The sequence below is a fragment of the Phoca vitulina genome, unplaced genomic scaffold (assembly GCF_004348235.1).
Source record: "Phoca vitulina isolate PV1807 unplaced genomic scaffold, GSC_HSeal_1.0 scaffold61, whole genome shotgun sequence".
Lineage (NCBI taxonomy): Eukaryota > Metazoa > Chordata > Mammalia > Carnivora > Phocidae > Phoca > Phoca vitulina.
Window position 1 is genome coordinate 6,183,300 of NW_022589764.1, and position 25,004 is coordinate 6,208,303.

The 25,004-nt window shown below is 42.4% G+C and overlaps 1 protein-coding gene across 5 annotated transcripts in view; it reads left to right on the forward strand.

Annotated features, from left to right (window-relative positions):
- LRRK1 (leucine rich repeat kinase 1) overlaps positions 1-25,004 on the forward strand; it is a 126,051-nt gene that overhangs the window by 48,123 nt on the left and 52,924 nt on the right. For 4 of the 5 annotated variants that reach the window (XM_032391250.1, XM_032391249.1, XM_032391251.1 and 1 more), the window contains 3 exons: positions 6,518-6,689; positions 10,219-10,398; positions 10,814-10,962. In XM_032391250.1, coding sequence (XP_032247141.1) covers positions 6,518-6,689; positions 10,219-10,398; positions 10,814-10,962 — 501 coding nt within the window. Of the gene's footprint in view, positions 1-6,517; positions 6,690-10,218; positions 10,399-10,813; positions 10,963-16,702; positions 16,837-25,004 lie in introns of those variants that run through there. The other variant, XM_032391253.1, reaches the window with a different exon arrangement.

Genomic DNA, 25,004 nt, shown 5'->3' on the forward strand with positions numbered 1-25,004 from the left:
AACCAGTAGACTTTGTTAAGCTCTGTATGTCATACCTAGAGCAACCACTTTAAAAACAATACAAAGAGATACACTCCAAAACACTATTGATCAATCAAAATGAAATTTTATTTTATTTTTTTTAAAGATATTATTTATTTATTTGACAGAGAGAGACACAGCGAGAGAGGGAACATGAGTGGGAGAGGGAGAAGCAGGCTTCCCACTGAGCAGGGAGCCCGATGCAGGGCTCGATGTGGGGCTCGATGCGGGGCTCAATGCGGGGCTCGATCCCAGGACCCTGGGATCATGACCTGAGCCAAAGACAGATGCTTAATGACTGAGCCACCCAGGCACCCCCAAAATGGAATTTTAAAAATGTCTCAGAAACCACAGGAAGGCAGGGGAAAAAATCAAAGACCGAGCAAACAGAAAATGAAACAAAAAATTTCATGACAGACTTAGATTTAATATACAAATAACTATATTAACATAAATAGTCCAAATACATAAACTGAAAGAGATTCCAGAGTAGATTTAAAAAACATGAGCAACAACAACAACAAAAAGAAAGAAAACATGAGCAAGTATATGCTGCCTATGAGAAACTCACTTCAAATAGGCTATATGAAGGTTGAAGGTAAATGGATAGAAAAAGATATACCATGCAAATATTAATCAAAAGAAAGAAGGAGTGGCTAAATATCAGGTAAAGTAGACTTCAGAGTAAAGGAAATTACCACGGACAGGGAGGATATTTCATAATGATGAAGGGGTCAGTCCACCAAGAAGACATAGCAATCCTAAATGCACATGAACCAAACAACAGAGCTTGCAAAATAGTGAAACAAAAACTGATATAACAGAAAGGAAAACTAGATAAATCCACAATAATAGTTGGAAAGTTTGATACCCTCTCTCAACAAGTGATAGAACAACCAGGCAGAAAATCAGCAAGGATACAGAACTTAACAACACCATCAACCAACAGAATTGAACTGAAATTTATGAAACATTCCACACAACAGCAGAATGCATTCTTTTCAAGTGTCCACAAAACATATCTCAAGATAGACTGCATATCCTAGGCCATAAGATAAACCTCAGCACATTTAAAAGAATTAAAATCAGACAGAATATGTTCTCTAACTTCAGAGGAATCAAATTAGAAATTTATAACAAAAAGCTAATAGGAAAATCCCAAGCACCTGGAAACTAACCACAAACTTTTAAATAATCCATGGGTCAAAAAGAAAGTCTCAAGGGAAATTTAAAAAATACGTTGAACTAAATGAAAACGAAAATGTATGTCAAAATTTGTGGGATGCAGCTAAACCAGTGCTGAGAGGGAAATTTATAGCACTAAATACTTACATTAAAAAAGAAGAAAAGTCTCAAAGTAATAATCCAAACTTCCACCTAAAGGAACTACAAGAAGTGCAAAACAAATCCAAAGCAAGTGGGAGAAAGGAAATGCCAAAAATAAGAGTAGAAAATTAATGAAATTTAAACCGAAAAACAATAGAGAAAATCAATGAAACAAACGGTATTGTTTTTGAAAAGATCAACAAAATTGACAAACTTCTAGTAAAACTAACAAAGAGAAAAGAGAAAAATCACTAATATCAGGAAGGAAATAGGGAATATCAGTACATACCCTGCAAATATCGAAAGGATTGTAAGGGAACAATATGAACAACTTTACTCACATAAATTTGACAACTTAGATGAAATGGACCAATCCTGGAAAAATAGAAACTATAACACATCCAATATAAAATACATAATTTTAATAGCCCTTTAACTATTAAGGAAATTCAACTTATAATTTAAAACCTCCTAAAAAGAAATCCACAGACCCAGATGGTTTCATGGGAGAGTTCTACCCAATGTTTAAAGAAGAATTAATACCAGCTCCACAGACACTTCCCAACACTTCTATGAGTCCAATCTACCTGATACCCAAACCAGACAAAGACAGTACAAAAAAGAAAAGTTCAGACCACTGTCCATCATGAATATAGATGCAAAAAATCTTAACATATTACAAATAGATTTCAGCAATATATAAAAAGAGTTATACACCATGACCAAATGGGATTTATTCCAGAGATACAAGACTGGTTCAGTGCTCAGTCATCAATCAATACAGTCCTCCATTATTAATAGACTGCTCCAGACTGAATGTTGGTGTCCCCCCAAAATGTGTATGTTGAATAATGTGATGATGTTTGGAGCTGGGGCCTTTGGAAGGTGATTAGGTCATATGGCTGGAGCTCTCATGAAAGGGGTCAGTGCTCTTGTAAAAGATCCCATAAAGCTCCCTAGCCTTATTCTGCCACATGAGGATACAACAAAAGATCGGCCATCAGGAAGAAGGCCCTCACCTGACCAGGCCAGCACCCCAAATCTCAGACTTCCAGCCTCCAAACTGTAAGAACTAAATTTTTGTGGTTTTTATGCCACTTAGTCTTTGGGATTTTGTTATAGCAGTTTGAATGGATTAAGCCATAAACTGAAGAAGAAAAATCACATTATTGTATCACTTGATGTAGAAAAACCATTGGACTAAATTTAATACCCTCATGATAGAAACTCTTAGAAAATTAAGAATAGAGGGGAACTTCCTCAACCTGATGAATAGCTACAGAAACCTACAACCAACTTTATACTTGATGGTGAAAGACCACTTTACCCCTAACATCAGGAATAAGGCAAGGATATCTACTCTCAGTATAATACTAGCAGTTTAATTTGAGAATAATTATACATAATTATAGTCAGTATATTACTGGAAGTTCTGGCCAGTGCAGTAAGGCAAGCATAAAATTCTTAGCAGATGAATGGTTGAACATACAATGGAATATAATATAATATAGATATAAATTGTAAATATATAAAATACATAATATGTACTACAAATATAAATATAATACTAAGCATTATAAAGAAATTCTTTGAGAAAGGGGAACCCTCCTACACTGTTGGTGGGAATGCGAGCTGGTGTAGCTACTCTGGAAAACAGTATGGAGGTTCCTCAAAAAGTTTAAAATAGAGCTACCCTATGACCCAGCAATTGCACTACTAGGGATTTACCCCAAAGATAAAATGTAGTGATCCCACACCCCAATGTTTATAGCAACAATGTCCACAATAGCCAAACTATGGAAAGGGACCAGATGTCCATCTACAGATGAATGGATAAAGAAGATGTAGTATGTATATACAATGGAATACTACTCAGCCATCAAAAAAACCTGAAATCTTGCCATTTGCAATGATGTGGATGGAACTAGAGGGTATTATGCTAAGCAAAATAAGTCAGTCAAAGGAAGATAATTATCATGTGATCTCACTCATACGTGGAATGTAAGAAACAAAACAGAGGATCACAGGGGAAGGGAGGAAAAAATAAAACAAGACAAAATCAGAGAGAGAGACAAACCATAAGAGGCTCTTAATCATAGGAAACAAACTGAGGGTTGCTGGAGGGGTGGAGGGTAGGGGGGTGGGGTAACTGGGTGATGGACATTAAGGAGGGCACATGATGTAACGAGCACTGGGTGTTATATAACACTGATGAATCACTGGATGCTATCTCTGAAACTAATAATACACTATATGTTAATTAATTGAATTTAAATTTTAAAAATTAAAAAAAAATAAAGAAACTCTTTGAAATATACTACCACTCAGATGGATCTCAAGGGCATTATGTTGAGCAGGAGATTTAAAAAAAATAGTCTCAAAAGGTCACATTCTGTATGATCCCACTTGTATAACATTCTCAAAAAGACAAAATTATAGAGATAGAAGAGAGATTCGTGGTTTCTGGGGTAAGTCGTGGTGGAGGGCAGAAGAGTGAATGTAACTATAAAGGGGGGGTTCAAGAAAGACTGGTCTCGCAATGGAGTCATTCTGCATCTTGATCATGGTGGTGATCAGACAAATGTATATACATGTGACAAGATGGCAGAATGATATACCCACATTATACTAATGTCAAATTACTGGTTTTGATCTTGAACTACATAGTGTAAGCTGTCACCGTTGGGGGAAACAGAGTTACGGAAACACGGATGCCCCTCAGGAATGTCTTTGTGACTTCCTATGAATCTCTATTTCAGAGCAAAAAGTAAAAAAAAAAAAATTAAATTTAAAAGTAAGTGAAGTATAATTCCACTTTAATAATATATACAAACTGGCAATGGTGTTAGAAGTCAGGATAGTGGTTATTCCAGGTAGAACAGTGACCGGAAGGGGGCAGAAAGGGGACTTCGGGGAACAGATAATCTTGCGTCCCTGGTCTGGGTCTGGGTGTCCATTACATGAATGTGTTCACTTTGTAAGAGTTCATGAAACTGAACACACAATGTGTGTTCTTTTCTGTAGGGTTGCTATATGCCAATAAAAGTTGTAATGAATGAAGTGAAAACATGTGGTTTCACATGGGATTACCCATGTGTCGATATGGAGGAACACATTCTAGAAGGCTATGTAAGAGCAGTTTCCTTTGCAAAAGGGCATTAGGAAGGAGAGGCATGGAGTGAGGCCTCCTTTTTATATTATACTTTTCTATGCTGTCTGAATGAAAATAAATACATGCTATGGAACCTCTGGGCTGTCTCTAGCCAGGTGCCAGCCCGACCCTTCCTGCCCTCTGGTTCCTCTTGGCCTCTGGGTTACTTCTTATGGCATCACCACTTTGTGAGGATGGGGCTTTTAAGCCTCTTACCCACTAGAGTCTAGACAATTGTTGGTTATATGTGGTGAATCATTTAATCAATCCCTGTGGCTTTTCTCCCTAATGCAAGTGCTTTCCTGGAATGGCAGGCCTAGCGGGCCACACCCTGGGCAGATTGGCAGGCCAGTGGGTTCTTCTTTTCTGGTCATATTGAATGCATACCTCACATGGCCAGCTTATTCACTTCACTTGCACAACCCGGACCTCCCTCCAAGTCCCACATTTCCTGGGAAGTCTTGGACAGAATGGAGCCTAGGCTTTGGCTAGACAGACCCCAGTTCAAATCCTGGATAGTTCTGCAGACTGTAAACTCCCTCCCTCCCATCCCTCCTCACCCACAAGATGGAAACACAGTGTGAAAATAAATAAAGGAAACCTCATTTAAAATGGGAGTCTGAAAAAAATTAAAAAATTAAAAAATTAAAAATAAATAAAATAAATAAAATGGGAGTCTGGAAGCCCTGCAGGGCAAGTTCTCATGCATTACCACTCACCTTAAGAAGCAAACCTTGCATTCCCCAGGGAGGAGAAGCTTACTTTCCATACCCAAGCAGGAGGAAGGAAGAATTTCTCCTTGCCCAGCAACAGCCCAGCCAAAGGGAACTCAGTAAAACACCCTCCCAGCTTCCTCCTTTCCCTTACAAAAGCAAGCCCCTCCACTCTGTTCTGCAGACTTGCCTATGGTTCACCATAGTTTCCTTGTCCTGAATTGCAGTTCCTCTGCTATTCCCAAATAAACTCACTTTGCAGGTAAAATAACTGGCTCTTTTCTTTTTTTTAAATCAACAACAGATACAGTCCTCTTAAGACTGTTATCAGGATGAAGTGTGACCATGCAAATAAAATGTTCCATGCAGCATTTGGCACATGATAAGAGCTTAATATATCAGTTCTCATCCCTGGGATTCTGTTGTCCCATCCCTGCCTGTCTCACCCGAAAGTGACTCCTAATACACCTGTATTAGGAGTAAAATATGCTTGCTTGTGGCTGTTTTGTACAGATTCCAGACTCACCTGTAAACTCATGGAGGTCACGATTGCCCCTGGCATCCTCACACAGTAGGTTCTCCGTAAATGCCAGCATTAGCACAGATCGCCTCATTCCAACGTGCATTGATTCTGCATCCGCCTCCTTGAACGCTGCGGATGCCCAAGTCCATCGGAAATAGCCAAGTTTCAGGAGGACTTAGTTTCAGTAACGCAGTCAAACTCTGTACGTGCCAACCCAGCATTCTTTTTGCAGACCTAGCGAGCCCATGAAAAGTCAGGGCCATTTGTACAGTCAAGAGCCATTTTCTAGCTGTGTGATCTTGGGCAAGTCACGACACCTCTCTGAACCTCCATGTTCCTTGTCCACGTATTCATATACTGCTTCAGATGGGGATACTCATGTGATCTCCATCCTCATGAAGCTCAGGGCACAGAGCAGTGCTGTCCCAAAGAAATAGAATGGTCTAGCAGTCACATTCAAAAAGTAAACAGAAACAGATGAAATATTAGTATATTTTATTTGATCTGAATATACTAAAGATCATTTCAACGTGTGATCCATATAAAAATGATTGACAAGATAGTTGACAGCTTTGCACTAAGTCTTGGCAATTGCGTGGCATTTGACACTTCCAGCCCTGACTCTCACTTTGCATGGGCCTCATTTTAAGTCCTCGACAGCCGCACGTGGTACCAGCTCCAGGCTCGCCCGTGGACTTGGTGAAGCATGTCCAGTTGATTCTCTTGGCCATTCCTGACAGCACCCATCTCACTGAAGTCCTGTCCCTGCTCTGTGTTGACCAGGGCCAGCTTCTGAGCATCTCGGCGGCCTATGGCGATCTGGAGACCGTCCGGTACCTTCTCACCGAGAGACGGGTGGAGCTGCCCACCGAGCCCACCGATGACAATCCAGCTGTGGTGGCAGCACATTTTGGGCACACTGACGTTGTGCAGGAGTTGCTCGAGTCTTTGCCAGGTAAATCCCAGGGCGTGAGCTCCTTGCCCACCTCTCAGGAATCACCTCTTCTTGGGAATCAGACAGATGTTTGTGTGGGGGGGGGAGGGGGCGGCTTTCCCTCAAAATGCTTGTTTCTTTACATTCTCACCAAGCAGGAGAACCAGAAATCTGGGCCATCAAACTGACAATCGAGCCACATCCCACATCTCATTCCCTTGAGCTCAGGAGGTAAATTCTTTCACACCCTACTTGGTAAAGAATATGGACCTATGTCCCTTTTTTAAAAATTTTAATAGATTTTATCCTTAAAGCAGTTACAGATTTTCAGAAAGGTTGATGTGGAAGTACAGAGAGCCCCCGTATACCTCCCCCCCAAAAAGTTCCCTCATTATTTACATTCTGTATCAGTATCATAGAGTTGTCACAATTGAGGAACCAGTACTGAGACATCCTTACCAACCAAAGTCCAGAGTGTCCATTAGGGGTCCCTCTTTGTGTTTGTACATTCTATGGGTTTTGACAAATGTATAATATGTATCCACCGTTAGTGTATGATACCCAATAGTTTCACTGCCCTCAAAGTCCTCTGGGCTCCACTGAGTCATCCCTCCCTTCCCCTAGCGCCCCCCACCCCCCCGGCCCCGGCAACCATGGATCTTTTTACTGTCTCTGTAGTTTTGACTTTTTTCAGAATGTCATATAGTTGAGCTCATAGATTTTGTTGTCTTTTTAGATTAACTTCCTTCACCTGACGATATGCATTTAAAGTTCCTCCGTGCCTTTTTATGGCTCGGGAGCTCATTTCTTCATAAGGCATTACCTTAGCGGTGGTCTTTGGGAGTTAGGGTTTTATTTGAACAAGGCCAGCTTCATTGGTGTGCAATGGTGCGGGCCCTGCACTCAGAAGGCCTGCGCTTGGTTCAACACTCCACTGTCGCCATCTTGAAATTTTTGATATTTTTTTGAACAAGGGGCTCACCTTTGTATTTTGCATTGGGCCTGTAGCCGATTATGTAGCCGTCCTGTGGGGGGGTTGTCCGACAGTGTGCTTTGAGTAGATTTGTGCTCAGACTTGGTTCCAAGCCAGTGCTTTCTTCATGTGTCTGGAAGGAGAATGAGGAGAGTAGAAATCAGGACCGTGTTATGGTCCACAGGTGTAGATTGGGTGCAGCCAGACATAGGAGGGCAAGGAGGAGCCTGGGTGCCCCTGAGGGCAGACTTCCTCTCTTCAGGGATCCCCAAGATTAGCTCTGTTGTAGCCCCAAAGTGTCTACACCAGCTGGCTCATGACCTAATTGGTGCAGTTTACATTTATTGAGCATTCACCATATGAGTCTCTCACTAATGCCTTACCAGGCATTCTGCAAAACTTGAGAGACATGGAGACTTTTTAAAAAGGTGATCCCAGATCTTGCATAGCTCCTGGTTAAGCAGAGAAATCAAAGCAGAAAGGAGTAATTCCATGCAGTGTAACCATGCTGAGGTTGAAGTATTTACACAGTGAAGTATTTACACATAGAGAATGGTCTTGTCTGGTCTTCATAAGGAGCTGACATCTGAGCTGGGTTTTGCAGGGTGGATAGGAGTTTACTTGGCAGACAAGAGAGGAAAGGGCTTAGGTTGCCCACTTTTGCAGAGCAGGGAGCTTGGCTGGACCTGAGCATGCTCTTGGGGCATCCTATCTTCAACTCAACTCGGGACAGAGTTACTGAGGACCAAAGGAGTCCAGAGCATTGTTCTGGACTCTTCAGGAAGTGCAGAGATGGACAAAACAGTGTGTGCCCCTGTGAATTCCCAAACCGGAGGGAAGGCAGCCACTGTCAGGAGTCTGAGACCAGAAGACGTATGAGACACAACTAGAGAACAAGGGAGGGTTTGAGAAGAGAGATGAGAAGCTCACAGAGGTAGGCGCATCACTGTGTAGTTGTGGACGTCATTTAAGGTACGTCATTATGTAATGTCTGGTCTCTGTAGCTGAGCGGAGATGGAGCAAAGGAGGAAGAGAAAGATGGAGACCCTAATGGGGCTCTCTCAGAGTATCATTGGATTCGGGCCTCGGAAAATACATGTAGAGGTTTCATATGGTTAAGAGAGCACCCTTTGGTTTCAAGTGTCTAAATCCTTTAGCTTTGCAGGGTTTAAGTCTTGACTTTGTCATTTACCAACTGTGGGACTTTGGCAAGTTCCCAAACCTCTCTGAGCTCTGATTTCTTCATATTAAAATCATGGCTATGAAATATAGCCTAATACAGCCTTCTCAGACCGGGTATACATCCAACCTCAACAGAAGTTACAGCATGATGACTGGATTTCTCTTCTCTAGGTATTGTTGCAGTAAGCCAGTTGGGGATCACTTTTTAATATCTGTTTGAGCACCACCTCCTTTGAGTTGTTAATTCTAGTAATCAGAGGGAGAAGAAGGGACATTTATTTAGCATCTGCTGCAGCCCAGGCACTGTGCCAGGCACCCTCTGTGCTGGATTTTCATTTCTTCCAACCTGACCTCACCCCTGTTTCCTAGTCAATTTCCTACCATGGAGGGGAGGGTCCCTCTCTCCGTGCTTGGGAGCACTTTGGTTCCGAAGGACTCTCAGCCTCTGGAAATGAGACAATGTTATGATGCAATTTGGAAGTGTCAGCATGGAGGATGAGATCATTTTTCCATGGCTGCTACATCCAAAAGATGTTGCATTACTTTGAACTTGAAGATATTGTAATACTTCAGCCCACATTGTCCCTGTTCCTTCAGTGCACTAAGTGTTATTTCCTCCTGGAATTAAGTAAGTGGTTCTTGCAGGGAGTAATTTGCAAAGTTTTAGGCTGGGTAGTTAGATCTATTTCTTTCATCAAAGCCTTTTTCTTTCATTTTTGAAAGTAATATATGTACTCACAGATAATTTAGAAATGCAGAAAAGTGTTAGTACTCTAAAAACATAACGACAAATAATGAGTTAGAATATATTGAGCCAGGCACTTGACATACATTATGTCATGCAATCCTCACGTTAAACTTGGGAGGATGCGTGCTATTAGTCCCATTTTACCAATAGGTAAACTGAGTCAGGGAGAAGTTAAGAAATTTGTTTAAGATTACACAGCTAAAATATTTTAACCCGAAGCTGCTGGTCTCCAAAGGCCATGTCCCTGTATGTAATGCTACTCTGGGGATGAGGTCAGGGCTGGGGATGGGGAAAGGGGTGAGGTGAATAGTCACAATCCCCACTACCCAGAGATAATGTACTGCAACACGGGGTAGTACCTTTTAGTCTTATTTCCACACGTGCATTTTTTTTATCCAGTTACAGTCGTACCGCATATGCTGTTGTGAATGCTGCTTTTCCTCACTTGGCATTATGTGATGAGCAAGTGGGTTTATAATGACGTGGGAAAATGGCATATGCAATTCAGAGGGACTATTCCAGAAAACACTACCAACTTGACAGAAGCGACTTGTGGCTGGAAGTGGGACAGTCTGAGGGGAGAGCAGAATGGGAACAACCAAAACCCTTGAGTGGCACCTTCCCTTTGTCCTGTCATCTCCTGCCAGGTCCCTGCAGCCCCCAGCGGCTGCTGAACTGGATGCTGGCTTTGGCTTGTCAGCGAGGGCACCTGGGGTTGGTGAAGCTCCTCGTCCTGACACACGGGGCCGACCCGGAAAGCTACGCAGTCAGGAAGAACGAGTTTCCTGTCATCGTGCGCTTACCCCTGTACGCGGCCATCAAGTCAGGTGGGTCCCCCCCCCCCCCGTCAGTCCCACCCATGGGAACCCTCGCAGGTTGGAGACGGGGGACCTTGTCTTCCCCCTCACCCCTAGCTCTTGAAGTGCCTGTGTGGAGACGCTTGCAAATTCTGTTATTTGTCTCTCTTTCAAAATGTCTGCACCTTCCCTCATTGGCCCCACTGGCCCCTGCAAGGGGATTTCAGTGACAGGCAAACTGTGGCAAATGGGACCACAGTAGGAGGCGCTCCACAGGGCAGAGTCCCACAAAAAGTCACGAACAGGAATTTGCCACCTCAAGGGAAGTCATAGAGAAGGTCCACCGGCACAACTACTTTTTCCTTCCCAGTTTCACCTGTTAGCGTCTGCCATTTTGGACAGCTGTGACACGCTCTACATCTGAATGCCATTTTCTGTCCTTTAGGAAATGAAGACATCGCCATATTCCTGCTTCGGCACGGGGCTTTTTTCTGTTCCTACATCTTACTGGACAGTCCTGACCCCAGCAAACATCTCCTCAGGAAGTATTTCATCGAAGCTAGTGCCTTGTCCAGCAGTTGTCCAGGGAAAATGGTGAGTGGCCACTGCTTGTGGATGAATAGATAAAGAGCAGGTGGTACATATCTACGATGGAATATTTTTCAGTCACAAGAAAGAAAGACGTCCTGCCATTTTCAACAACGTGGGTAGACGTTGAGGGCGTTGTGCTAAATGAAATAAGTCAGACACAGAAAGACAAATACCGTATGGTCACACTTCTATGTGGAATCAGAAAAAGCCAAACTCTTGGAAACAGAGAGTAGATGATTTGCCAGTGGCTGGAGGGGGCAGAAAATGGGGAGATGTTGGTCATAGGGTATGAATAAGTTCTGGAGACCTAATATACAGCTCTGTGATTATGGTTAATAATACTGTGCTATATACTTGCAAGTTGCTAAAAGAGTAAATCTCAAGTATTCTCACCACAGAAAAGAAATGGTAATTAGATGATATTACACAGTGTTAGCTAACGCTCTGGTGGTCATCATTTTGCAATATATAAGTGTATTGAATCAACAAGTTGTACACCTTCAACTTACCCAATATATTTTTTAAGATTTTATTTATTTATTTATTTGAGAGAGAGCGAAAGCAAGAAAGATCACAGAGGGAGAGGGAGAAGCAGACTTGCCACTGAGCAGGGAGCCCGATGCGAGGCTCGATCCCAAGACCCTGGGATCGTGACCTGAGCCGAAGGCAGACGCTTAACCGACTGAGCCACCCAGGCGCCCCTACCCAATATTTTTTTAAGATTTTCTTAGAGAGAGAGAGAGAGAACACAAGCAGGGAGGAGGGCAGAGGAAGAGGGAAAAGCAGACCTCCCCTCCCCCCCACTGAGCAGGGAGCCAGATGCACCTGGATCCCAGGATCCTGGGATCATGACCTGAGCCAAAGGCAGATGCTTAACCAACTAAGCCACCCAGGCGCCCCCCAACTTACCCACTATTATATGTCAGTTATATCTGAATAAAACTGGAAAAGTATGCAGGATATAGTTTTAGTTAGTTTTCCATTTTAATAACAAAAAGAGTGTTGTGTTATTTACATCATCTTCAACTAGGCTTTTTAAATTTAGCACTCTATCATGGACTCCCTCTAGATCAGTCACTGTGGCTACAACTCATTCTTTAAATACATGCCTTAAATCTATAGAGGGAACGTAGCTTAGTCCTTTTCCCGTTGGTGGACATTTGGATTATTTCTGGGTTTTGCCCTTTGTTATATAGTCTGGTTTTCTAGGCTGTTTGCTTCTGTAGATCAAAGTCCCCAAAATGGATTGTTTGGGAATCACTTCCCCAAAAAGCTGTGGTGATTCACACATTCAGCCACATTATGTGAGAATCTCTGTTCCCACACCTTGGCCAGCATTAGATATCCAGGAGCCTTTTAATTTTTATCAGTCTGTTGGATGGAAATGAGATCTCCTTGTTTTGATGTCCACACTATTATTATTAACAATATCGAGCATCTTGTCCTATCTTTATGAACTATTTGCATTTCCCCTCATGTGAGTTGCCTGTCACTGTTTGTTGATTATTTTCCTGAAGGGTTGGTCATGTCTTCCTTCTCATTTTGGAGGGTCTTTTTGTATATCAGATTTTAAACCTCTTTTTATCATACATGTTCCAGTATTTTCTCCAACCCCTTATTTTTCTTTTGTCTGCTATCTTTTGTGATAACAAAGATATAAGAATATGTAATCAAACATCTTTTTCGTTATGGCATCTGGGTTGTGTAAGAAGGTCATTTCCCCCTCAATTTTATAGAAATATTCTCCTCCTGGAGTATCTCACAATATTTTTTTTCTTTTAGTTTTTACATTTTAAGCTTTAATTTTTCTGATATTTATTTGTATGTGAGGTATGAGGGAGAGAATCTAGCTTTCATCTTTTCTAGATGGATGATCAGTTATTCTAGCACACTTTCTAGCTTCCTTTCCCTTCTGAATTGAAATGTCATCATGTTATTTTCCCCAGTATCTATCTGTATGCATTTTGGGATTCTCTGTACTGGCCCACTGGCCTATTAATCTGTTTCTAGGTAAATGCCATACTGTTTTGAGAACAGATGTTTCATTTAAGTTTTACAGCCTATTAATGCATGTTTTCTACTTGTTTGCTTTCTTTCTTTGAAAATATCTTGACTGTTATTAGACATTTGTTCTAACTTTTGTGCATTTCCTATGATGACTCTGTGCAGCTTCCATGTTCTTTCATAAGATTTTGTATTTTATTTATCTTATATTATTTTTCATATTTTTAATGAGATTTTATCATTTTCTTCATAAAGAACCTGCACCTGCCATGTTTATTTGTGTCCTCTTTCTTGTTTTTGCCGCTATGTGAATGGAATATGATTCTTTTCCATTTCTATTTCCAACCCAATGTTACTAGTATGGAGAAAAGCTCTTTTGTTTATTTACATTTTATCCCGTCCCTTTACCAACTTCTCTTATTAATTCTAATAGTTTTTAGAAGAGTTCCTTGAGACTTTAGGCATATGATCAAGTCATCTGCAAATTCCAAATAGGTTTGTCCCTCCTTTTCTAATATTTATATAACTTATTTTATTTCATGTCTATTGGTATCACTAGAAACTTCAAAAGTTGAATCATCATGAGGATAGCAGATGCATTATATAACTTATTTTATTTCATGTCTCATGGTATCACTAGAAACTTCAAAAGTTGAATCATCATGAGGATAGCAGATGCATCTCTCTTGTTCCTGATTTTAAAGGTCTTGACCTCAGCAATTTATAGGCATTTGCTGTAGATTTTTGGTAAATAGACTGTTGTTAGATTTAGGTGGTTTCCATGTATTCCTTTTTTGCTAAAGAGTTTTTATTGAGAAAGTTTGCTGGATTTTGTCAAATTCCTCTTTGGCAGCTATTGATATATCCAGTTAGCTTTTCTACTTTAATGTGTTGATATAATGAATGATGATGATATATTTCCCTTTACATTTATGATGTTGGACAGTTTTACTTTTTCTCTTTTGAACTTAATCAGACCAGCCAGGGATTTACATGTTCCAGTGGTCTTGTCAAAGGACTTGTTAGATTTTATTTACTTTTTTATGATTTGTTCTGTCTGTTATTTCATTAACTTTAGCTTTTATCTGTACTAAAACCTTCATATTTTCTTCTTTGAGTATTTTATTTGTCTCTGAGTATTTTTGGGTGATGTGGTTAAGGCAAGGCCCTGGCGTGAGACTTCACAGTCTCATCTGGGCTCCAGACCTTCATCTGGTAACTTTACCTCTCTGAGTTTGGTTTCCTCATCTGAGAGGTAAGAAAAATAAAGAGAGAGAAAGTATCTGTCTTGGAAGGATACTTGACAATGAAATGTGGTAATAGTTGTAACATTCTAAAACCAATGCCTGGCACATGATAAGTACCTAATAGATGATAGCTATTATTATTGGAGTTCTTTTTTTAGGTTTATTGAGTTAAACATTTTTCTTTTTTCCTCTAATTTTATCTTGTCAGTTGCATATGCAAGTCTTTCATATGTTGTCATTTTGTGCTAGCTTTCTTTATCGGAATCTGAAATACACACACACATAATATGTACACATATACATATTTATAAATATACATATATATGTATATATATACATATGTATTTCCTACTTCTGATTCTTTTTCTAGTTCTTCACATTGTTCTATAAGTTTTTGCTTTATAGGCCTATTTAATGGCTTTATGCCCCATTTTGACTTATTTCATGACGTCAAATACCTGCTTTAATCCTGTTCATGCTTCTGTCCTTAAAATTGGAATTGTCTGCTCTTCATATGGCCACACTGCATTCTTTTTCTTTGCATCAGTGTTGTACAGGTTTTCCCAGACATTCATCTTCAGTTTTTTCATTATCTGAGGTGTATTTCTTATAAACAGCATTTAGTTTTTCATCCCATCTGAGAGTATGTCTTTGAGCAGTCCACTCAATTCACGTTTGTGTGGGACCTGCCATACTGATCTATTACTTCCATCTTTTTGTATTATATTTATTGCTATTTCTTTTTTTTTTAAGATTTTATTTATTTATTTGACAGAAAGAGAGAGAGCACAAGCAAGGGGAGCGGCAGGCAGAGGGAGAGGGAGAAGCAGGCTCCCTGCTGAGCAGGGAGGATGTCCCGATGTGGGGCTCGATCCCGGGACCCTGAGATCACAACCCGAGCTGAAGGCAGATGCTTAACCGATTGAGCCACGGGGGCGCCCCTTGCTATTTCCTTTTAACTGTTCTCTTATTCTTGCCGGTTTCCTAGTTTTTAAAGAATTTCCTAGTCTTAAAGAAAAGTTTTTAAAGTTTTTTTTTTTTTTTTTAGATTAAATACCTAGTTTATTTAGGGAAGAATATAGAATCATCTTGGAAGCAAGGTGGCCAAAGAGAACAAGGGCAGGTTCAGCATATCTTGTGAAGTTATCCTTCTAGCCTCCACCCCAGCATCCCTTGGAAGCTGCAAGTGACACTGAACATGCAAAGTTGCGGTGTTTTGTTTGTTTTATTTTTTGATCTGGGAAACCTTTTTTTTTTTTAATGTTATGTTAATTACCATACATTACATCACTAGTTTTTGATGTAGTGTTCCATGATTCATTGTTTGTGTATAACACCCAGTGCTCCATTCAATATGTGCCCTCTTTAATACCCATCACCAGGCTAACCCCCTCCCCTCTAGAACCCTCAGTTTCTTTATCAGAGTCCATAGTCTCTCATGGTTCGTCTCCCCCTCTGATTCCCCCCCTTCATTTTTCCCTTCCTACTATCTTCTTCTTTTTTTTTTTAACATATAATTTATTATTTGCTTCAGAGGTACAGATATGTGATTCAACAGTCTTGCACAATTCACAACACTCACCATAGCACACACCCTCCCCAGTGTCCATCACCCAGCCACCCCATCCCTCCCCCCCCCCGCCACTCCAGCAACCCTCAGTTTGTTTCCTGAGATTAAGAATTCCTCATATCAGTGAGGTCATATGATACATGTCATTCTTATTGATAGTAAACGTACAATAAATAATAAATATCCGCCTCACTTTGTAAAAGGAAATAGTGATCGTGCAGCCCTTACATTTATATTGTGCTTGGTGTTTTTTCCCAACACTTTCTTTCCTACTTGATCGCTATAAGACCCTCGGTAAGAACTGCAGGGAATAGAATCTGTTTTCCAGATGAAAATATTGTGGTTTAGAGACATCCTGTTACTTGTCCAAGGACAGCAACTACTAAACAGTTATACTCAGCCCAGAACCTGAGTCTCCTGAACTCAGGGCTTTTCCCATTTCATGATTCCTGAACTATCCCTCCCAAGTACATCAGTGGTTGTCACACTTTTCTGTGACGGACTCCCTGGGACCTTTTAAAAACCCCCATGTTCATGTCACACCTGACACTAACTGAATCTAAATCTCTGATGGGACCTGCCTCAGTTTCGTTTAAAAAATTCCCCCGGTGATTCCAGTGCACACCCAAGCTTGAGAGCCGGCGACTTTGATTTTCTTGGCTAAAGGTTAAAAGCAGAAATGATTGGCATCTCTGTTTGCCACCTTTTCCACAGGGCAATTCCTCCTACGTTTGCCAAGATAGAGCATAAAAGTGATCATTGCATTTTAGAAGGAGAAGACAAAGAAAAGACAATGTTACTTTTCTTCTCCTTGGCCTAGAAGAGAAAATGAAATTACAGTGCAGGCTGAGTCACGAGGCCTTTTGGGGCTTCCCCAAAGCAGGTGGTATTTTTATTATTCATGTGAATTTCAAAGGCAAGGGCCTGGCAGTGGGTGTGTCTGGCTGCCTGTGATCTAGAACCTGTGACAGCACATTCCTTGCGGCTGGCGGAAGACAGGGACTCAGGCAGCCCAGAGGGACCCAGCCGTCAGGAACGATGACTCAGGAACCAGAGGTGAGTGCTGTTACCTTCCCAGGTGTGCGGTGGGTCTGACCCGGCATTTGGGTTCCGAAGAGTAGACGAGGGCAGTCATTCAAAGGGTGATTTGCTGCCCTGTGTACGCAGCCTGAGAGCTCCCTTGGCTTGGCTGGCTTTCGAGGCAGTGACCTTGCTGAATTAGTCATCTTGTCTTTGCTGTGTTTATGCTCTAGCCTCCTCCTCCACCAGCTAGGAGGTTTTTTTTTTTTTTTTTTTTTTTTTTTTTTTAATGTAATTGCTGCTTCGGTGGAAGCCACCGCCAGGGAAGGTTCAGAGCCTTCCTGCGTGCCTCTGGGTCAGGCATCCCCTGGTCCGCAGGCTGCCCAGAGCTTGCCTCTGCCCACCAACGGGGGGAACTACAGAGGAGCCCACATCAGTGTTCCCCTGGCAGGAACAGGTGGCTTCGGTTTTGTTGGCGTTTGGTAAGGAAGGTCTCCGAGAGCCCACACCACGTGGTCTGGACGTAACTTTTAGCAGAGCAGACCCAAAGCCAAGTCGGACCTGGCCCGAGCTGTTCCTTGGCTCCGGTTGGTAGGCGCCCCTCTTGAAAGCTGCCAGACTCTTGCCTGAACATTTTAACGAGACGGCCATGTTCGTGGCGAGAGCCCTGTCAGTGTTTGCTTTGTTGCCATGAGAAATAGCAACATTTTGATGTTGGCGTGCCCAGAAAGGAGCAGGAAAACTCAGAAATGCCAGGAAAGGCCGTCTCAGCAGGTCCTGGAATAGTCATGGTGTCTGTCTCCATTCAGCAGTTAGAGGGCTTTCTGGGGCTGTTGTGAGAGCTGCAAGGAAACGAGAGCAGGGGCTGCATGCTCCCGAGAGCCCCTGAGGCACCATATAGGCAAGCAGCCTTTCCTGGGGGGCCCCAAGTGCTCTGGGGAACACCTTTGTCTTGGGTTCGGCCTAACGCTTGGTGCGAAGAGTCTTTATTCCAGAGTTTTATGCTTTCCAGAGCATTTGGACGTACACACATCCCCACCTTCTTGGTCCCGCACGCCCTGCCCACAGCTGCCAGTGTAGAAGGGGTCTGAACCGGTGTCCCCAGGATTCAGTCTCTGGGCCCCAGTGCCCCAGTGGGTAAGACAGAGCGCTAGGGGCCGACTCACCGCCCGGAGCCTGGCCTTGGCACCACTCACTTGTGGGAGAGGAAGAGAGAGCCTTTCCCCAGCCCCTCAAAAGTTGTGAAAGCAAACTTGGGACTGTTCAGGCCTCTGCCCATCCGTTCAGCTTTTCTTGTGCCCCGGTGGGGAATTTAGCTGATTATCCCACACGCGTCTGTTCTTGCTAGTTTCCAAATACTGAATCTTTCCCTGCCCTTGTGCCTTCCTCGTTTGGATGCTTTCCCCGTGGCTACTCTCCATGCTGTTAGTTCTCCTGAGAGCCTGAAGTCGGGTAGCCAGATGATGCGGTAGAACCAATGAGCGAGTACACTGTGTGACCTTTCAAGGTGTTCGTGACAGGCTTCCTCCTGTCTTCTTAAAACAGAATACAAAACAGCAGTGGTAGAAACCGCTGGTACTTCGTTCAAATGGAGAAAGTCATGAATGAAACAGAGATGCAGAAAGAGTCAAACTATTATTTGAGCTTAAATGACAAACTGAAAAATACAGCCAGGAAAGAATGAGAACCGTGTCAAATGGCGCAACCATGGATATCGGTATAGACAATTGCCTATCAATCAGTATAGACATTGGTAACCATACAAATAAATTTCAAACGGGTAAGGGTTAAGCATCAGAAACTCATCGGAATATATTTTTAAAAGGGCATTTATCCCAGTTGGAAAAGGGAGATTGCATTATCTTTTTTACAAATTTACAAATAGATATAAAGGTACATCGTCAGAAATAAGATGAATGCTTTATATACTAAAGCAAAATACTTGTAGGAAAATATAATTTTAAAAAGAAATATGGGGGCGCCTGGGTGGCTCAGTCAGTTAAGCGTCTGCCTTCAGCTCAGGTCATGATCCCAGGGTCCTGGGATGCCAGGCTCCTTGCTTGGGGGGGGAGCCTGCTTCTCCCTCTGCCTGCCGCTCCCCCTGCTTGTGCTCTCTCTCTCTCTGACAAATAAATAAGGTCTTGAAAAAAAAGAGATATAAAAGAGAGAGCAATGGAAGATTTTTGAAAAAAAAAAAACTCACCAAAACACAAATAGATCATGGATACAATGTACATGTCAGTTGATCCTTGAATTTGATTCAGCCAATGTTTTTTTTTTTTTAAAGATTTTATTTATTCATTTGACAGAGAGAGAGACAACGAGAGAGGGAACACAAGCAGGGGGAGTGGGAGAGGGAGAAGCAGGCTCCCCGCCGAGCAGGGAGCCCGATGCAGGGGCTCGATCCCCACTCAGCAGGGAGTCTGCTTCTCCCTCTCCCACTCCCCCTGCTTGTGCTCTCTCTCTCTTTGTCAAATAAATAAATAAAATCTTTAAAAGAAGAATAAGAAGTTAGGGGAAGGAAACAGACATATCCAGCTGTAGGAGGAAACTGTACCATCCGTGCTTCCACCTTCAGGGTGGACGGCACACAGCCAGGAAGAAGCACGCCTGTGTCCTCAGCACTCAGCACATCACTGCTCCTTGACCAGGACACCCTTCAAATCTGAACCCCACACAACATCCTCAGGAAGTCTTCTTTGACCCACACACCTGGTCAGATCCCCCTTATATCTCCCAGAGCTTCCTGTCCATTTTATTTATACACTTAACAAAGTTTGAGGTTGTCTGGGTGATATTCTCATCTAATGTCAACTCCCCCATTTGAAAGGAAGCTTCTCAAAAGCAGGGGATTTAGACAAGTTTGCTTACCCTGTGTTTGCCCCCCCCCCCCCCACCCAGTGTAGGGCTGGAACAGGATGATTAGATGTGGCATGGATGGATGCATTCATGGATGGATGGATGGATGAATGGATGGATGGATGGTTGAAACTTTATATATGCAGTAAATCTCCCATTTACATAAGACTTCATAGCTGGCAGAGAACTTTGTCAACTACTTTAATCACCTATATAGTCCTATAAGGTAAAAATTTTTGTCTTTATTTAAAAGTTGAGGAAACTGAAGTTTCTCTCAACAGTAAGCTAAGTAGTTTAGTTAACTGCAGACATTTTATTTCCTGCTTTTTTTTTTCCTCTTTCTCAAATAGATGTTGGCAAAATTAACTTGGAACTAGTGGTGGAATATTTCTTGTAAGCTTCCTATTTTTAAAAGGAATGACTGAAATACTATGGTGGGGGGAAGCATAATGATTTTTTTGAGGAAAAATCCTCTATCTACTTTTAAAATATTTTAGTGAAGAAAAAATGCCAAATTTTACTAAACACTTTTTGGCATTCAGATATTCTTAACTATAGAGACCAAACTGATGGTTACCAGAGGGAAGGTGGGTGGGGGAATGAGGGAAATAGTGATGGGGATTAAGGAGGGTACTTGTGATGAGCACCAGGTGATATATGGAAATCCTGAATCACTATCTTGTACACCTGAAACTACTATAACACTGTATGTTAGCTCCACTGGAATTAAAAAAAAATTAATTAAAAAATAAAAATAAAGAAAAACTTTGGGATAAAATATTAAAAAATAATTATATTGAATTAGGAGCCTTTGGGGAGTGAGTCTCTAGTTATTTTACTTATTTGTCTTATATACATTATTCTGTTTTTCTCTTTTTATGTCACTTCCAGAATTTTTATTTTGTAAGTAAATCTTGCATTTCAACATCGTTATTTGGTTTGTTTTTAGCTGTGGCCAAGGACAACACCTCCCATAACTTAAACATTGTTTTTACATTGGTCATCAGATTGTCATTTTCATTCTTAGATTATTAAAGTTATAGTTAAATCTTTTTTTAATTTAGTCAATTGGTTATTGACTTTATTATTTTTTTCAAAGACCCTTGAATTGGCTTTATTTATTGACTTCCTTGTTTTGACTTTACTCTGGTTTCTCTATGCTTAGTCTAATTGTTTTAATTTTCCTGTTTTGTTTTGTTTTTTTTTAGCTTTCTACTCTAAGTAGGGTGGAGTTGCTTTATTATGTTTCACTTTTTCTATTTGCAACTGCGATCAGAGTTGTGCATTGTCTTTTCCATTACTTGTAATACTTTTGTTGTTCTAAAAATATATTCTGTTGTGACTTGGTTTTCCTCTCCTACACAAGCATGACTTAAAAGGTCATGTTTTCATGTTCAAAGGATTGGCCACCTTCTAATTCTGCTTCTCTCATTGGTTCTGCCTCTATTTTGCCTTTGTCCTCAGGTAAGATAGAGCAGATGTTTGCCTCTCCCTGCACTCTTTTTCCCTGTTCCCTTTTCTGCTTTACTTTTCCTTCATACTCAGAATTTAATCAGATGTGCAAGTTCATATCTATTTGAACACAGAATTCATTCTCCTGCCCCCTCCTATTGGTGATCCCCCATTTTTATGGCAGTACGTAGCTCTATAATTCCTTGATTCATTCCAAATTTGATCTATCATTGTATGCTGGCATTTTTCTTGAATACACCTTAGTTTTTCTTTTACCTATTTTGCCCAGGTTTGGAACATAAAGATTTAGCATGGTCGTATTTTGGGGTTATGATTGAGCATCTTTATTACTATCAAGGAGCCTTGGTTATTTCTCCGAATGCCTTTGAAATTGTCAACTTTTCCACGGCCACAGGAAAGGAACATGGTGGTCGAGTAGGAAGGGACCAGAGCGCTGGGCACCTGAATCGCCATCTTGGTTCTGTTACCTTTGAGCAAGAACTCTGAGGTTCTTTATGTGCGAGACCTCACAGGGTTACTGTGAGGGTCAGCTGAAAAGGTAGGCACGGAAGTCTGGGCATGCATTGCAAAGCGTCATGGACACAGTGTCATCATGTGATCACAGTTCAATTTCCAGAGGGTTTCCCTACAGTCTGACCTTGAGTGTGCCCTTGGAGGCAACAGACTGTTTAAAATGCCATCCTAGGTTTGCTTGTAAGTTATTTTTGTACTTATGTTTCCCATTGATGTGGTTTCTATGGTAATATTTCCTTTTGTTTATTCGCCTTAAATCATATTGGCAGCTAACCACTACCAATCCTGATACTTAAAATATTTTGAGCAGACATGCTTTTTCAGCGCTGATTACATTTTTTTTCTCATTCAGTCATTTCATTAACTAAGTCATTGAATTAATCTTCTTTCTGAGTCTGAGAGGAAGGCTGACCTCCCCTTTCTCTTTATCTCTCCCTTCCTTTACTCCCTGTAATTATTCTCAGGTCGTTTTTGAAACTCTCCTTTACACTATGGAGACTTCACAGGCTTTTTGGCTAATTTAGTGACCAATCTTACTGTCCTTTTCCTTACCTGTTCACTATATTTCTAATCTACTTGTCTCAGGCATCCTTTTGGCCTTTAAAAATCTCTGTTTCTTTCTTTTCCTTTTTTAATGTGTGGGCCTCTGTCCATGGAATGTTCCGGATTCTCGGGTCCTGACTTCTCTCATCTTCATTTGACTTGTTCCCATCTGTATCAATGCTACCGTAACAAAGTACCAAAAATTGGTTGGCTTAAAATAACAGAGATTTACTGTCTCAAGTTCTGGAGGCTAGAAGTCTGACATCAAGGTGCCAACAGCAGGGTTCTGTTCCCTCTGAGCTCTAGGAAAGGGTCCTTCCTTGCCTCTCCCTAGCTTCTGGTGGTGGCTGGCAGTCCTTGGTGTTCTTGGCTTGTAGACCCATCACTCCAGCCACATCCCATCTTGTCCCTGTGCGTCTTCACACATCCTGTCTCTGCATGTACCTGCCTTTGTGACCAAATTTCCCCTCTTCATAAGGACACCAGTCATATTACATGAGGATCTACCTTAATGACCTCATTTTAACTTAATTATCTCTCTGAAGACCCTCTTTCCAATGAAGGTCACATTCAGAGGTACTGGGGCTTAGGGCTTCCACATATCTTTTGTGGGGAACACAGTTCAGCCCATAACATCATCCTTGTGGCCGCTGCCTCATTGCCCTTGGCCGGGTCCATCGGTCATGGCCACCTCCCATGCACGGACGGACATCCAATCTCCTGCTCATCCTTACATGCTGAATGTCCCATCTCTTCTTGAGAGCCTTCCCCTGCCAGAGTGCAGGGACTTGAGCAGCAGGTGTTTGGAAGTCTCACCTAGAGGGTTTCTCCTAGGGGGCAAGGAGGCAGGCATGGAGGCAGGTGCCATCAGTCGTGTCTTGTGCGTCGTAGTCCTCACGTGCATGAGGAGGCTGGGACAGAGCCGCTGTCTCCAATGTGCTGATCCTTTGTCCAGCCAAATCCCTGTCCTCCCTGGCCTCCTTGAACAGTCTGGGTTCCCCGAGAACATTTGCAGGCATCTTCGTTTGTAGGGTTTCTTTTGACTTGTTCTTCGGGCTTTTTGCCGAGTTCGTTCTGTTTAGTTTAGACCCGTGGGTTCTGCTGTGTCTCCAGCCATCTGGGGGCTCTGCCCGCTCCTTCAGGTATCAGAAGGTGGCTCTTGGCTTTCTGGCTGGCCCAACAAGGAGAAGGCACCCCCCGCCATCATCCCAGGAATTTTTGCTTAACCCCCAAAAGAAAGGCTTGGGTTTTATGTTGGCCAAGAATTCACGAATACATTTTAGAAGATTCTCTGTCTCTCCCGTGCCCTTTGAACATGTGTGTCTTGGTGGAATAGACTGATTATATAAGCTGTCTTTTCTTGTCATGCCCTAATGTCATGGAGCTCTAGTCAGTCCCCTCAAGGGATTGACAGCCCCGAGGAGGGAAGATTCTTACACAGTTAGCCGTAGGTCACAGGTCAAACACGGACCAACTGATAGGAACAATGAACTGGCAACACAGGGAGAACAGGTATGAATTCTGCTCTGAGGGCTCCGTAGAGACCAGGAGGAGGTGATATTGAACCCCCACTCTGGTGAGGCTCTTCTCCACCTAGCCAGTGGAAGAGGCACACAGCCCCCTACCAGCCCACAACTCTCAAGGTTGAAAGCCAGGCTGAAAGCATTGTAGACCACAGCCCTTCGCTTACCAATTATCTTTCTTCCACCGATGAGGGTTGCGCTGACATAAAAGCAAGCCTAGGTGATGTCATTGTGGCCTACCGGCTCTTTCAGTGTGATATTTTATGTCCAGTGGCTTCAAGAAGGTTTGTGTAAAGGCAGGTAATTGCCCTCCGGACCACAGCCCCCACCACAGGACAGGGAGGTCTTTCGTACACGGAAGCACCCCAAACATCACTCTCTGCGCTGAGGCATGCCCTTAAATACATCTAGGCCTTCTTGATTCGGTCCTAATCACTACCACTGCCTTGGGAACGAAGTTTCTAGGTCATCCCCCTGTGCCTTCTGGAAAAGCAGTACTTCCTTCTCTTTTGCCCGAAAGTTAAAGGGCTCGTGCTCGAGGACAAACATGAGTGTGTTTCCGTCTGTTTGCTCGGGAGTGGGGGTGCCTTAGCCACGGCACTGGTGAATTGGTGGGGGGGGGGGGGGTCCTCCACATCCAGCTGTCTCTGATTTTGCAGTTCAGGGTGCATGGGTTTCATTAGGCGATCGCTGGCTTCTCTCTCTCCGAACCTTGTTTATTGTGATCCTTCCCTGGGCCAAACATAAATAAGTTAACAAGGGCTTCAGGGCTCACCCGGCTTGGTTTCCACGTCAAGGGTCCTGTCATCTGCTTAACTGTGTGCGTGTTAACTTCCCTCCTGCCACTCTATAAACACTCGGGCACCCTGTCATGTTTGGGCGCCGAAAGGAAAATCACTTTTGTTAATGAAACTTTTCAAACCAACCCAAGCCCAGGTAGAAATCTCACATGTTTTTTGTTTTTCCCCAACCGCCAAGCCCAGAAGTCTTTTCACAAGGATATCTATACTCTGAGTGTGTTGTCCTGTTTTCAGACTTCTGCTTTTGACTCGTTCTCCTGGGGCGTTGTGAGTCTAGCAGATTTCCACCCTGTAGAAACTCTGGTGGGGGTAAGACCTAGAAAGAACTCTCAATTTTAGGAACTGGCAGCATCTGGCGTGTCTAGTGGTAACACAGACCCTCGTGGGCGATGAGGAAGACAGTTCTGGCCACAAAGCTTGCAGGCTTAGTAGGGTTTAGACGGGAGGCAGGAGGGCTGTGAATTCCAGGGCAGAGAACCCGGGGCAGGGTGCG